Source organism: Oryctolagus cuniculus, chromosome 3 (genome assembly GCF_964237555.1).
Source record: "Oryctolagus cuniculus chromosome 3, mOryCun1.1, whole genome shotgun sequence".
In the NCBI taxonomy this organism is placed as follows: Eukaryota; Metazoa; Chordata; class Mammalia; order Lagomorpha; family Leporidae; genus Oryctolagus; species Oryctolagus cuniculus.
In genome coordinates, this window is record NC_091434.1 from 184,455,662 (window position 1) to 184,469,638 (window position 13,977).

Sequence of the window (13,977 nt, forward strand, 5' to 3'; positions counted from 1 at the left end):
CCCCCTCACGCCGCCCTCTCTGGGTGCCTCTGCTCCGCAGGCTCAGCAGCACGTCACCACGGACCGCGCCGGGAGCCACCGACGGCAGCAGGCCTACATCGCTCCCACCATGGCTCAGGCACCCTACTCCTTCCCGCACAACAGCCCCAGCCATGGCACTGTCCACCCCCACCTGGCCGCCGCCGCAGCTGCCGCCCACCTGCCCGCCCAGCCCCACCTCTACACCTACACAGCGCCTGCTGCCCTGGGCTCCACCGGCACCGTGGCCCACCTGGTGGCCTCCCAAGGCTCGGCGCGCCACACCGTGCAGCACACTGCCTACCCGGCCAGCATCGTGCACCAGGTCCCCGTGAGCATGGGCCCCCGGGTCCTGCCCTCTCCTACCATCCACCCCAGCCAGTATCCAGCCCAGTTCACCCACCAGACCTACATCAGCGCCTCTCCAGCCTCCACCGTCTACACTGGATACCCACTTAGCCCTGCCAAGGTCAACCAGTACCCTTACATATAAGCACTGGAGGGTGGGGGAGGAGACGGCGGAGAGGGCGGGAGGAGGGGTGGGGGAGGAGACGGGGCCAGAGAGGGCGGGGAGGAGGGTGGCCAGAGCTCCTGGGACCGAGGAGGGAGCTGGCTTTTTATGCTGAAGACACCGCACACAAACAATGCAAATGGGAGGGGGCGGGGACTGGGACGGACGCAAAGGAAACTTGAACCAGGAAGTGAGGAGGACTTAGAGCAGAGAAGAGAACATTTTAAAAAGGAAGGGATCAAGGAGGGGGAAATCTATGCTTTTTATTTTAAAAAAGAAAAAAGAAAAAAAAATGTTGGCAACAAAAAAACACAGCTCATGCACCCACTCTGCACCAAACTGGAAAGGAGAAGAGAGCCACAGGAAGATCCCAGAGGGGCCCAGTGTGGGGAGAACTTTTATCTATGAACTTTTCAAAGATTATTTTCATACGACGGCAAGTGGCATTGAAGAACTTGCTGTCAGGGACACCTGCTGTGCAAATCCAATAGATTTTTAATTAACTGAACATACGAATTAGGGATTTTTCCAGAACTCTAAGAGTCGACACCCCCTCCAGAATGAGGAGGCTGACATTTCGGGGTTGGGCTGGGGTGACGGGGCGGGCCAGGCTGAGGGAAGACCCCCGGGCACGGGCTGGGTGGCTCTCTGAGCGCTCTGGACAAATCCCTAAACAATGTTCCGCCTCAAATGTCGTGACTAATGTGTTGCAAACTTCGGTTTTGTGGGGTTTTTTTCTTTTCTTTTCTTTTCTCTTCTTTTCCGAAGATTCCTTTTCCCTTTGAATCAACCCCTAGTTCCGTAGTGCAGGGCAGACGCCCTGGTAGGATGTAGCACCCTGCACCCCAGTCCTCTAGCTGTGTTCACTTGCAATGATACCAATAGACGATTCCTCCGTGTAATTGCACAAAGACAGCGATAGGTCGCAGGCGAGTCACCGCCGTGGGGGCGCCGCCGGCACAGCCGCGCAGTCTCCATTCTCGTCGCTCCCTCCTAGTGCCTTACCGAACGACAGACGCGGTGTGAGGGTTTACTTCCTCTGGTACTCCAAGAACCAGGCTGAGGCCAGCCCAGCCTCAGCTCCTCTGTTACCGCCGTGGTCACACGTTTCACTCCGCTCTCTCTTTTCCTTTCTCTTTCTCACGCCCGTGGTCTTTCCTGGGCTCTTCGCATGCGGGTGTCAGGGAAGCTGGTGGCCGCTGGAGGGGCAGAGTCGTGGATGAGCCACCAGGGAGCGCGTCTGACAGTCGGGTGGCTTCAGCTGAGTTTTGCTTGCGGGGCAAAGACCCAGAGGGACCCCCCCCCCAGCCTTCACCTGTGCCCTCAGCTGTAGGAGCGTTGGCCCCCACCCCACAGGAAGCCCCACAGCTCCTGGGGGGCTGTGTCCTGCCCTCACAGTCTCACCAGATGCTCCCTCCGGCGACAACCACCAGCTCCATTTGCTGTTGCTTCCTCCCTCGCGTGACCAGGGCCTGCCCAGGACGCCTTCCTGGCTTTGATGTTGGAGGAGAGTGGTGGGCAGAAGGTTTGAGGGACGCCTCTGAGAGTGCCCAGGGCCCTGCTCTGCCGGGGAGGACCCTCCCAAGGGACAGTTACGCTTCCAAAGAAACCCGCGCCCTGCCCCGCGTGCTCCTGCGGCCATGCGTTCTGGAGATTTCTCAGGCTTCGAGCCCGCTGGCTGGCGGCGCGGCAGGGCGCGGGGCGGGCCCTCTCTGGTCGTGGTAAGTGACTGTGAAATCCGGGAGTGTGGGGAGTGCGGCCCAAAGGGTGGCTGTCGCTGTTGAGTCCTCACGGGGCCCCTCCGCCAGGTTTCCGAGGTGCAGAGAGATCTTCCCCCATCCCGGCAGCCCCTCTGAGCGGGCTACTGTGAAAGCGATTTTGTAGTGAAAGCCGCCCTAACTCAGTAACGAAGCCGTTACTTAGCTCTTAGCTGTGAAGTGACTCTGGAAACTCCCCCACCCCAACCCTAAATCCTCACTTCTAAAGAAAATGGTCCCCCGACGGGAAACCCCTCAGCTGCAGGCCTTGGGCTGGAAGGCATGCGGAGGCCTGCTCAAGCCTGGACACGCTCAGTGGCATCACCACGCGGCCGCCGGAGCTGTGCCTGTGCCAGGCCCCAGCGGGGAGATGTTCTCCCTGGGGGCCGCGGCAGAGGCAGGGAACTGCCTGTTCTGAGGCTGCAGGAGAATGTTTGCTTCCAAGAGGTGAGGGGAGCCAAGACTGTGGGGACCCTGGAGCCAGAGCCCTCCCAGAACCCCCTGCCTGCAGATCCACCTGTGAAGGACTTAGGGCAGCAGCACCCCTCAGAGCTCCTCACGGGGCGTGCCCGGGGTGAGCCTCAGTTTGCCTTATCGGCTGGCACCCTGGGCCTCCCGCACAGTGCAGCTCCAGCTCTTTCCCGGTCCGATCTTTAGCGAAAAACACAAAATGTTCTTTCCATCTTAAAGAAAACGTTTTTGTCTGCTTAAGTTGGAAGCTTCTTGCTCTCTCGCCTGTTTTCCTTCCTCGTCTTCTTCCAGACCAGGAATGAAAGTTCCATGCTGCTCATAAAGATGATAGTGTACTAATTATTTTTGTTACTGCCATTGTAATTATGATCATTATCATCATGTTGATATTTTAGTCAGGGTTTTAAATGCACATGTATTCCAAGTATCTTTGTTCTCCCTTTACTATTTAAACCTATTTTATTATGTATCTGTGAGTATGTAAGTAGACTGGAGGGACAGACCGATGTCCAGTTTTGTCAGACAAGAAGAAAAAGGAAAGATCCGGAATTAGGGAAATTGTTCCCGTCGCCTCTGTTCCACAAAGAGCCGTGGAGGAAGCTCCCCCGGGCTGGAAGCTTGGAGCAGCAGCAGAGCCCTTGCTGTTCACAGCCCCGACTGGGCGCGAGGCCGGGCCGCCTCCGTCACTGCTGCGTCTGCGCCGTCCCCCGTGCCTGAGGAAGCGTCTCACAGACGGGGTGCTGCCTCGCTGACTGCTGAGCGCCTGCACGCCTCCCCCGCCCCGCTTCTCCATGCGCCTCACACCTGCTGACTGCATCCTTGGCTGCTCACAGCCCCTGTGTCCACAGTGGGCCCCGGCTCCTTTCCCGTCAGCACCCCTGGAGCACGGTCATCCCCTTCCACAAGGAGGAACCGGTCCCTCCTGGAAGCCAGGGGTGTGATGTTGATGAGAGCGATGGGCAGGTGGTGCCTCCCCGGGACCGTCCAGCCTCCCGCCCCTTCCCTGCGCCCCATAACCACACCACCCACTCCTTCCATCCTGTCCGCCCCGTGCCCCATGGGTGGCCCCTCCCCACACACAGTCACAGTGGGCCAGAGAAGACCTGAACAAGACACAGCAGCTGCCTGGGTGTCGCAAGCCAACGGTGGGACCCACAGCTGCCTGCTGGCCTCTGTGCCTCTTGGTGCCCTGCACTGTGTGTGACGGCCACCCACAGCCAGCCCACCACTGTGCGAGCAATGTTGGGGAGCACCTAGGCCTCACCAGTGGTGCTCCCGCAGTCCCAGGCCGAGCTGTCTCGTGAGAAGTCCCCCAGGAAGCCCCAGCAGAAGCGCGCTCTTCGGCGTCCTTGTCCATACCCGTCGTCGACCCCCAGCCCCGCACCCCACCCCCACCCCCACCCTCCAGCACAGGGATGCCTGCCTCATCCCGATCCAGACACAAACGACATGGCGCATCCTCTGGTCTTCACTCAGTTCTTTCCGCGCTGAAGACGACGGTTCAGAAGGGAAGAGGTGAGGGGACAGACCGAGAGCAGCATCTGGTTGGTGCCGTGCAACCCTCAGGTCCGTTTGCTTCTGCTTGCCGAGCCTGACCCGTCTCGGCGTCGGCACCCATGTCTCTGTGACGTGTGGGTGTTTCCCAGAAGGGGGGGGCAGGCCAGTGGGTGAGAGAGCCGAGGCTTTATGCCGGTTCATACGGGGACGTGCAGCGAGCGGTCAGTGTAATTCAGAGGAAAGAGAAGAGGTGGGGCAAGCCGACGGTCTTTGCATCGCTCGCAGGCCGCGGAAGCCAGCTGGGCTGTGTCCTGGAGGGCTCCAGGGTGTCGGGCGGTGGGAGACGGGGGTCAGCACCGTTGCTGTCGGCAGGACGCCCCCGACTCCATCTGGGAATCGCAGAGCCTCATTGTGAGTACTTGTGGCAGAGGACATGGTTGTGTGCGTGTGTGCGAGTGAGTGGAGCAGTCGTTCTTGGAAACTGGAGGGAGGAGACAAGGAGGCTTAAGGAAGTACTACAGATGGTTCCTGGTGGCTGGCACAGCACGGGTCCCCCGGCCAATCCTGGTCAGTGCCAAGGGCAGGGGGCACGGGGGACTGTCGCTGTTGCCGGCCGGCCGGCCTGCCATACGGCTGCAAGGACAAGAAAACAGGAGGATATAGCCAGGCCCCCTCGGCTGGCGGGGAGACCTCCGCAGAGCTCCCAGCCCGGGCACGCGCGGTGCTGGCCCAGTGACCGCCGCAGCTCGTCCCAGCCGCGGGGACGTCGCGGGCTTCTCCCTGTGTGTGTGCTCTCTCTGGTGTGTTGCGCAGATTGCCAGCGGGGAAGCCTCCGCACTGAGCAGGCCAGAGATGTCCCTACCAAGTTGGAGAGGAAGGTGAAGCCATCCCTTTCTGTAGCCAAAGAGCCCCTTCTCAGAGAACCCCAGAGGCAGACGAGCTGGCACCCCCACTCCTCTTCGGGCAGTAATGACAACGCTGGTGATGCCACCCATCCCTCCTTGTCTCTCCTCTCTTGCATGTGTTTCGAGCCTGCACGCGTCCCTTGAGAGGCTGTGGGCGTGGTCCTGAATGTTGCTGCTGTCAGGAAGGAAGGCGTGGGGTTCTCGGGGGGCCTCGTGCTGCCCTTGGAGCGGCAGGACTCTCGTGCGATGCCCTAGTCCCTGCCCCGTCCCCCTGCAGGCCAGCTTCAGTGCAATCTTGGGCCCTGAGATGGAATTTAGCCCGAGAGAAGCCAGCCTCTCACAGGCGTTTGGTGTCATGGCTCGTGTGGTGGCCCCAAAAGTTCCAGAGAGAGCTGCCTGTAGGCCAGCACTTCCCTTCAGATTCCCGTACAGACTGCGGCACCTCCGCGCCCCCAGCTGCACTCCCGGAGCCCCGAGCGAGCCCTCGTCTCGGAGCCCTGCGTTGGTTGTCTCAGCGGCAGTCGTTGGCTGCTCTCATTTCTCCAGGCCTCATAGAGCCGTGCCCCGCCCCCAACACCTCCCCCATGTACAGATGAGGAAGCTGCGACGACGGTGGTTAAGTTTCTAGTCAATGTTCTGTTAACCCGGCCTTTCCCGGGACGGGATTTCTGTTTGTTTTATCTGACTAACAGCGGCGAGTGGCCTCAATCCTGATGGGCCAGCGGTGAGTGCTCCCTGTCCCCTGTGCCAAACACTGTGCTAGCCATTGCTCATTGCTGGTCTCCATTCGTCGAGTCTGACAGTCACCTCTGAGGCTGGCACCGGCGGCCCCTCCCAGGCAGGCAGCTGGCCTGCACAGCTCCTGAGCTGTCTGGGGCCACCAAGCTAGGAAGGGGGCGCAGCCAGGCTGGGACGTGGGCCGGCAGCTCCAGGGCTGAGGTCGCGGCTGCCAGCTCTCGGGAGGGCCACCCCTGCGCCACGAGCCTCAGCAGAAAGTCTGTGCGGAGCAGGTGCCGAGCTGCGCGCAGGGGCGGGCTGAGACGGTCAGTGAGAAACCTCTGGGGAGTTTCTTTTGCATTTAGAATTCCTTGTAGGTTTCTTTCCAGCTTACCAACTAGCTTTAGCAGTGCTGCTACAACAAACTCTAAAAAGAGTGAAGAAAAAACATGTTCTTTTTCTTCTTTTAAAAAGAAAATAATTTTGTCTTGCTTATAGTTAATTCTAGAAAGGCAATACTAAAGGTCTATATTTTTTTTCAAAATGCTATTTTTTACTGCACTTGAAAACTACCGTGGCAACTCTGATCTCTGCAGTAGATCCACCACTCAGCTCGGGACAGAGCAGGTGCAGGATTCACGCCAAATGTGTAAATACCTTGTGTGGGTCTGGTGTCCCGGAACTTTTTTCTTAGAAGTCAACAAAGAAGAACGGCAAGAAGACTTTGAGGAAGAGGAGCCCAGCGTTCTGTCGCGACAGACACCCTTCTCGGAGGAACGGGCGCACGCTCCAGTTTGCAGGACTGTCCGGGTGTCTCGCCCAGGTGTGCGATGGGCAGTGGCGGAGGCGGCGGGGGCAGGCACAGCCCTGCTCTGAGGAAGCGTTCTCTGTGAGGAGACGCCTGCTCGGCTGCGGGGAGGCTGCGTGTCCTTTCTCTCGGAACCTGCTGTTGACGGCTGCAGGCTTGTCGGCCCCAACTCTCGGGCAGTTCACACACGTTCTGGACTCCCTGGGACTCGGACTCTGCGGAAACAAGCCCAGCTCTTCCTCCGAAGTCGGGCTCCTGGCGGCGTCGATGGCCGTGGTGGGATCCGGACCGGACGCCTACGATGCTCTTCAGAAGGTTTCGATACATTACCTTACACAAGCTGTGGCCTGACGCCAGTAATTACCTCACATGTGGGCATTCAGCCTGGTCTTAGCCTTTTCTGAAATCCTGTAGCCAGCTTGATCTTGGGAACTCAACGACTATGAATTAATTCTGTGTGGGCTGAAAATAATGCCGCGTGCACACCCTGACCACTGTAGCTGAAGTGAATTGGGAAAGTAGTTCATCAAACCCAGGAGAAGGTGTTGCGGTCGAAGGTGACGTTCAAATGCACGTGTGAAGTACAGATGTTTTTAGCTACTGTGAAATGCTGTTAGCCTTCTAAGGTATCAAGAGAGTCACATTTGAAACGCGCAGACTGAATAACCCTGGATACGTAAGCATACTTCTGGCTATGTTTCATAGTTAACGTGTTTTGTAGTTTACATTTAAACTGGTACTTTTATACGAAGTTCTGTTTCTAACGGATGTCTTCAGACCGCGGTGGCTGCCTCTGTGGCTGGGGCCAGGTCTGCCCAGGGCAGGTGTGTCCGTAGCCCAACGCGAGAGGATGTGCAGGGACGGCCAGAGTAGGCGGGGCTGAGCGGGGAGCCGGAGCCGGGGCGAAGCTCTCGCGCCTCGTGTGTCAGCTCTGTCTCCAGGGCCTCTCTGACATCGGGAAGAGGCCGCAGAAGGCAGCGAGAGCAGACCCCTGGCCCGTTGGCTTTTCCCTTGATTTGATACTGACAGATCCGTGAACTCCCAGTCAGCAGGCAGAAGACACTGGGACTCCGTGACCCAAAACACAGCTGTCACCTGGGTCCCCTGGGCCTCTGTTCATTGTGTAGGTTTTCTATCTCGTTTGCTCATGTGAAACAAATCAGTGTGAGAGCAGGTGTCACTCCTGCACACCTGCACCAAGGAATTGGCAGAAGGCCTGGGGGTGGGGGGGCGGTGGGCAGGAGGAGCTGGGGTGGACGTCCCACTGCCACCCGATCTAAGCAGCAGATCGGCAGTGTCAAGGAGACTTCCGAGGTGGGAGTCGGCCCCAGTGCCACACAGGGACGGACTGAGGACACGCCAGGGTCTCTGGGAGTTCTAGTTCCTTTTTTTTTTTTTTTTTTTTAATTTTGCTTCCTCTTTTACCACAAGCAAGCGAGCTGCAGAGTCCCCGCTGTGATCCGGGGGGCGCTCCTGCAGCAGATGGGAGCCTGAACGCTGCAAGCACCTGGGAGCAGGGAACGCCTGGATTCCAGCCACGCGTGTCCTTGTCCCCGTGAGCCGCGTCCACGATGTGTTCGCGTGGCAGGGTCCTGTTAGAATTGTTGCTGTCAGACGTTTTCAGCACTCTTCATCTCGCCCCCCTGCTCCAACTCCCGTGCTCACGCCTGCATGTCTTCCCCTTGCACTGATTAACCAAATGAAGTCTATGTCCTTGTCTTTGGGGCTGTACCCATATTTTTAAACCTAGAGGTATAGAAATTACCCCCCCCTTTTTATTTTGAAAAACAAATGTATCTGGGAAGGGGTTCTACCACTGCTCACTCTAGTTTCTGTCCAAATCTTTCCTGATGCTGTGACCCCCACCACACTCACACTCACACTCACACTCGTGTTGAGTCGCTGTCCCCATAGCCGCCTCTGCCTCCGCGCTGCTGCCACCACAGACGCCCAGGAAGCTCACAAGCCAGCAGCAGGGGCCCACTTCTGCTAGGGGTCGTCTCGCCTCGCTGTTAGATGGTTGCCTGCCGGGCTGCAGGGCCCTGGATTTCGTACTGTTGTTTAAATAGTTCGGCTCAGGTTATAAGGAAGAACTTGGGAGGTGGAAAGTGACTTGACCGTGCCCATGCTTCGTAGCCTTCTGTGACTTCCGACCCTGCCCCTCCGCCGCGTTTGCCCTGCCTCCCAGTCTGCTGGGGCCTGCAGCATCTCACTTCCTCGCTTTTCTGCTCTTGCTCATTTAAAGCTTTCTGTGGACTTCCCAGGGCACAATCATTTCTGGCTCCCAAAGCATCTCTTCATCCCCTTTGTGTGTGTGTGTGTGTGTGTGTGTGTGTGTGTGTGTGTGTTTTAACCAAATGAAGTAGACAAGAAAGTCATACCAGGGGCAGCAGAACTTCTCGTGCCGTGGAGTCACTGTGTAGATGTAGGTGCTGATGCATATGTGTGTGTGTGTGTATATCAAACCAAATTCCTGATAGGACAAGTATAGCTTTACGGAGGAGGAGGAGGAGGAGGAGGGAGTGGGGGCTGAAGAGGCTGGGGCAGCACTGGAGTGTGAGGCCAGCACGCCGTGTCCCAGGCTGTTCCAAGGCTTGGCGCCAGGCCCTGTCACCCACCTCCCCACAGTGGAGCCACATGGCCCTCTCGGTCCCCAGCATCAAGGGTGTAGAGACAGGGGACAGCAAATCAGAATGACTGGAATTTTCCATCCCATTTTGCTTTGACCACACGTATTGAGCTGCAGCCCCTGATGTTATATCAACTTTCCAAAAATGAGATCCATTAAGATAGAAAGAACCGCTCCGTAGAAATGTTTACCTTTCAACTGCCCGTGAATTCAGGACGCTCTGGGTGGAGAGACTCATTCCCCAGAATGAGAACAGGAGAGAGGAGACCTGGTGACGGCCAGGCACCAGCCGGAGGAGCGTGGCTCCCTCCTCAAGGTCATCATCTCAGCCCAATCTCAGTAGCCCTCTGGAAGCCCTGGTCTGTTGTGTTCCCTCACTGTACGGTTTCTGTAATAAGCGTTCATCCATGTTAATCTGTGTGAAAATTATTGCGTGCGACAGTATTCTCTCGTGTACCTCTTTTTCCTATGTGAATTGTCCCTCTTTTCTTTTTTATTTATAAATGTCTACTTTTTTTTAAAGACAAACCAATGTGTTGTAGACCTAAATGTAACCTATTCCTTAGTCTCATATTATAGGTATGTTATAAGAATGGATATTTTACTTGGCTTTAGAATGTTTTACCAGGAAACTAATTCTTAACTGATCAAGTCCTTGCTACTAAAATGCTTGTGTTTTTCATCCTGACGTCGTGTGCTTCTAAATTAATAATCATTTTCGTTGTAGAAAAATGGAGTGAATTTATATTAGTCTTGGAAACTAATAATAGCATTGTAAATTTATGAGATGATTTTAACAGAAAAAAATTATAGAAGAATATAGTTATTTTAATTGTAATATTACTAACTGTAGGGTGAGAGGGGTCCCGTGTGGTGAACTGTTATAGCTTGTTACTCACAGTTTCTTTCTGATCATTTTTTCGGTCTCTGAGGTGAAACGAGTTATTAATTAAAATTTGTAAACTCACATATGCATATTGTATATGTGTAGAAATGTAATCACACTTTGTCTTGGAATTACATTAAACTGTTTGGAATCACTGTACCCGCCTGGCACCCTCCTTTGTCCCAGAGCCCCACGGGTTACAAGACAAGAGGTTCTGGCTACGAACGAACGACCACTTCCAGAGCTGCTCTGGCCCGGCCTCCCCGGATGATGGGAAACCTAAGATGTCCAGCGCCCGCGCCAGCGCTGGAAGTTTGTGTGGTCTTGAGGTCCTGTCACTGCCGACCTCTGTGCGGCGGCACAGGCTCGGAGGAGGCCAGCCAGGGTTCGGTTTCTCCCCTCAGCATTCTCACCCTGCTTCCTTTCCCGGTCCTGCAACCGCCAACCCCTGGCTCCCCCATATCTTCCCTGCTTCCCAACCAGCCTCAGCCCCACAGCCCTTAACCTCACCCCTTCCCACGCCAGCCTCAGTTCCTCTGGCCGCCGCCCAGGATGGATCCCGGGAGGTGCCGCAGGTGCCGCCCTGCAGCCGTGGCCTGGCCTCCTGTGAGAGCAGCAGATGCAAACCCCACTCTCCGCAAGGCCTGTCCCCACTCCCATCACAGCCCAACTCCACAAACCTCTGTCTGCAGAACCCAGAGCTCTCTCAACGCCAGCCCCTCCTGGACCTGAGGGTGGCCCCCCACTCCCATCACAGCCCAACTCCAGGGTCCTCAACGCCAGCCCCTCCTGGACCTGAGGGTGGGCCCCCACTCCCATCACAGCCCAGCTCCAGGGTCATCATGGCCAGCCCCTCCCAGACTTGAGGGTGGCCCCCACTCCCATCATAGCCAACTCCACAGTCTGTCATCAATGCCAGCCCCTCCCAGACCTGAGGGTGGGCCCCCACTCCCATCACAGCCCAGCTCCAGGGTCATCATGGCCAGCCCCTCCCAGACCTGAGGGTGGGCCCCCACTCCCATCACAGCCCAGCTCCAGGGTCGTCATGGCCAGCCCCTCCCAGACCTGAGGGTGGGCCCCCACTCCCATCACAGCCCAGCTCCAGGGTCGTCAATGCCAGCCCCTCCCAGACCTGAGGGTGGGCCCCCACTCCCATCACAGCCCAGCTCCACAGTCCGTCATCAACGCCAGCGCCTCCCAGACCCGAGGGTTGCCCCCCACTCCCATCACAGCCCAGCTCCAGGGTCGTCATGGCCAGCCCCTCCCAGACCTGAGGGTGGCCCCCACTCCCATCACAGCCCAGCTCCACAGTCCGTCATCAACGCCAGCGCCTCCCAGACCCGAGGGTTGCCCCCCACTCCCATCACAGCCCAGCTCCAGGGTCGTCATGGCCAGCCCCTCCCAGACCTGAGGGTGGCCCCCACTCCCATCACAGCCCAGCTCCACAGTCCGTCATCAACGCCAGCGCCTCCCAGACCCGAGGGTTGCCCCCCACTCCCATCACAGCCCAGCTCCAGGGTCGTCATGGCCAGCCCCTCCCAGACTTGAGGGTGGCCCCCACTCCCATCACAGCCCAGCTCCAGGGTCATCATGGCCAGCCCCTCCCAGACTTGAGGGTGGCCCCCACTCCCATCACAGCCCAGCTCCACAGTCCGTCATCAACGCCAGCGCCTCCCAGACCCGAGGGTTGCCCCCCACTCCCATCACAGCCCAGCTCCAGGGTCGTCATGGCCAGCCCCTCCCAGACCTGAGGGTGGCCCCCACTCCCATCACAGCCCAGCTCCAGGATCCTCAATGCCAGCCCCTCCCAGACCTGAGGGTGGCCCCCACTCCCATCACAGCCCAGCTCCACAGTCCGTCATCAACGCCAGCGCCTCCCAGACCCGAGGGTTGCCCCCCACTCCCATCACAGCCCAGCTCCAGGGTCGTCATGGCCAGCCCCTCCCAGACTTGAGGGTGGCCCCCACTCCCATCACAGCCCAGCTCCACAGTCCGTCATCAACGCCAGCGCCTCCCAGACCCGAGGGTCGGCCTCCCCCGCCCCGCTCCGTCCCCAGCCACCAGGAGCAGGGCCGCACCCCAGCCAGCCCCTACCTCCCTGACCCTGCAGGGGTCAGAATCAGCCAGGCCCAGCCCCCCTGGGGAGCCCACCCAGGCGACCCTCACGCCCTGGGCTGTTCTGAGGACCCCCACGCTGTCAACGTTTCATTCCTTGTTCTGCTCCATAACCGTAAGTTAACCCGTGCCCGCGCGTGGGGGGCCCGGAGGAGGCCCCGGCTCCTGGCTTCGGATCTGGGGAGTGAACCAGCGGATGGAGGGCCTCTCTCTCTCTCTCTGTAACTCTGCCTCGCAAATAAATAAAAGAATCTTAATAAGAAAAAAGCTTGGGCAAATGTTTTAATCAACAAAGCCCCAGTGAAATTAACTGGGCCTGCCGCGGAGTCCAGCCTGCGGATCCGGCCCTCCCGCCTGCTGCCCCGGGGTCAGCGGCGAGCGGGAACTAGCGCGTCCGCCCCGGGGAGCCCCGCAAGGTAACTCGCCGCCCCCCAGCACGCTCCGGGGCAGCCAGGCCCAGCGCGCATGCTCAGGCCCCGCCCCGTGGCGTGGCCAATGGGCGTGCGCCCCCGGCCCTATAAAAGAGGCGGAAGGCGGGCGCTCGGGCGGGAGCTTGGAGGCCTCCGCGGGTGCAGGTACCGGGTCTGCTCTTCACTGTGTCTTCCGGGTGGTGCGGCGGCCACTCCCCGTGGGGGTCTCAGACTCGCCGTGGGGGGGGGGTCCTCTCAGACTCGCAGTGGGGTCTCTCAGACTCGCAGTGGGGGGGGGTCCTCTCAGACTCGCAGTGGGGTCTCTCAGACTCGCAGTGGGGGGGGGGGTGTCTCAGACTCGCCATGGGGGGGGGTCTCAGACTCGCAGTGGGGGGATCTCAGACTCGCCATGGGGGGGGGTCTCAGACTCGCAGTGGGGGGATCTCAGACTCGCCATGGGGGGGGGGTCTCAGACTAGCAGTGGGGGGTCTCAGACTCGCCATGGGGGGGGGTCTCAGACTAGCAGTGGGGGGTCTCAGGCTCGCCGTGGGGGGTTTCTCAGTCTCACCGTGGGGTCTCTCAGGCTCGCCATGGGGGGTCTCAGACTCGCCATGGGGGGGTCTCAGACTCGCAGTGGGGGTCTCTCAGGCTCGCCGTGGGGGTCTCACTTGCCATGGGGGGGTCTCTCAGACTCGCCGTGGGGGGGTCTCTCAGACTCGCCGTGGGGTCTCAGAGGCCATGGGGGTCTCTCAGACTTGCCGTGGGTGTCTCAGTGCGGGGCAGCCACGCGTGGCGTGAACGTGCATTCATCCGCTCTGCCTCGCTCTCAGATTGTTTATTTGAGAGGTGCGCTGTCCGCTGGTTCTCCTCGCAAATGGCCACCATGGAGAGGGCCGGGCCGGCCACAGCCGGGAGCCTGGGCTCGCCCGAGGTCTCCCGTGGCCGTCCTCTGCTGCTCTCCCCGGCGCACGGGCAGGGGGTGGAGCTGGTGCTGCGGCTGATGCCGGCGCTGCAGGGGGTGGCTCCCCAGGCCCCTAGATAAGTCTTTTTAAAAAAAGCAAATAAATGTAAATGAACAACATTAAAACGGACTTGATCAAAATTAAAATCATCTCATCAAGAATCATTTTGAAAATGAATAGGTAGGGGCGTAGTGGGCTAAGCCTCCACCTGCAGTGCCGGCATCCCATGTGGACGGAGGTTCAAGTCCCGGCTGCTCCTCTTCTGATCCAGCTCTCTGCTGTGGCCTGGGA

General features: G+C 58.7%; 1 protein-coding gene across 7 annotated transcripts in view; it reads left to right on the forward strand.

Moving 5' to 3' along the window:
• The window catches only part of HIPK2 (homeodomain interacting protein kinase 2), a 206,020-nt gene extending 195,662 nt beyond the window's left edge, over positions 1-10,358 (forward strand). For all 7 annotated transcript variants that reach the window (XM_070071416.1, XM_051835654.2, XM_051835655.2 and 4 more), the window contains exon 15: positions 41-10,358. In XM_070071416.1, coding sequence (XP_069927517.1) covers positions 41-511 — 471 coding nt within the window. In that variant the 3' untranslated portion in view covers positions 512-10,358. The remainder of the gene's footprint in view (positions 1-40) is intronic.
• Positions 10,359-13,977: the final 3,619 nt, after the last annotated feature.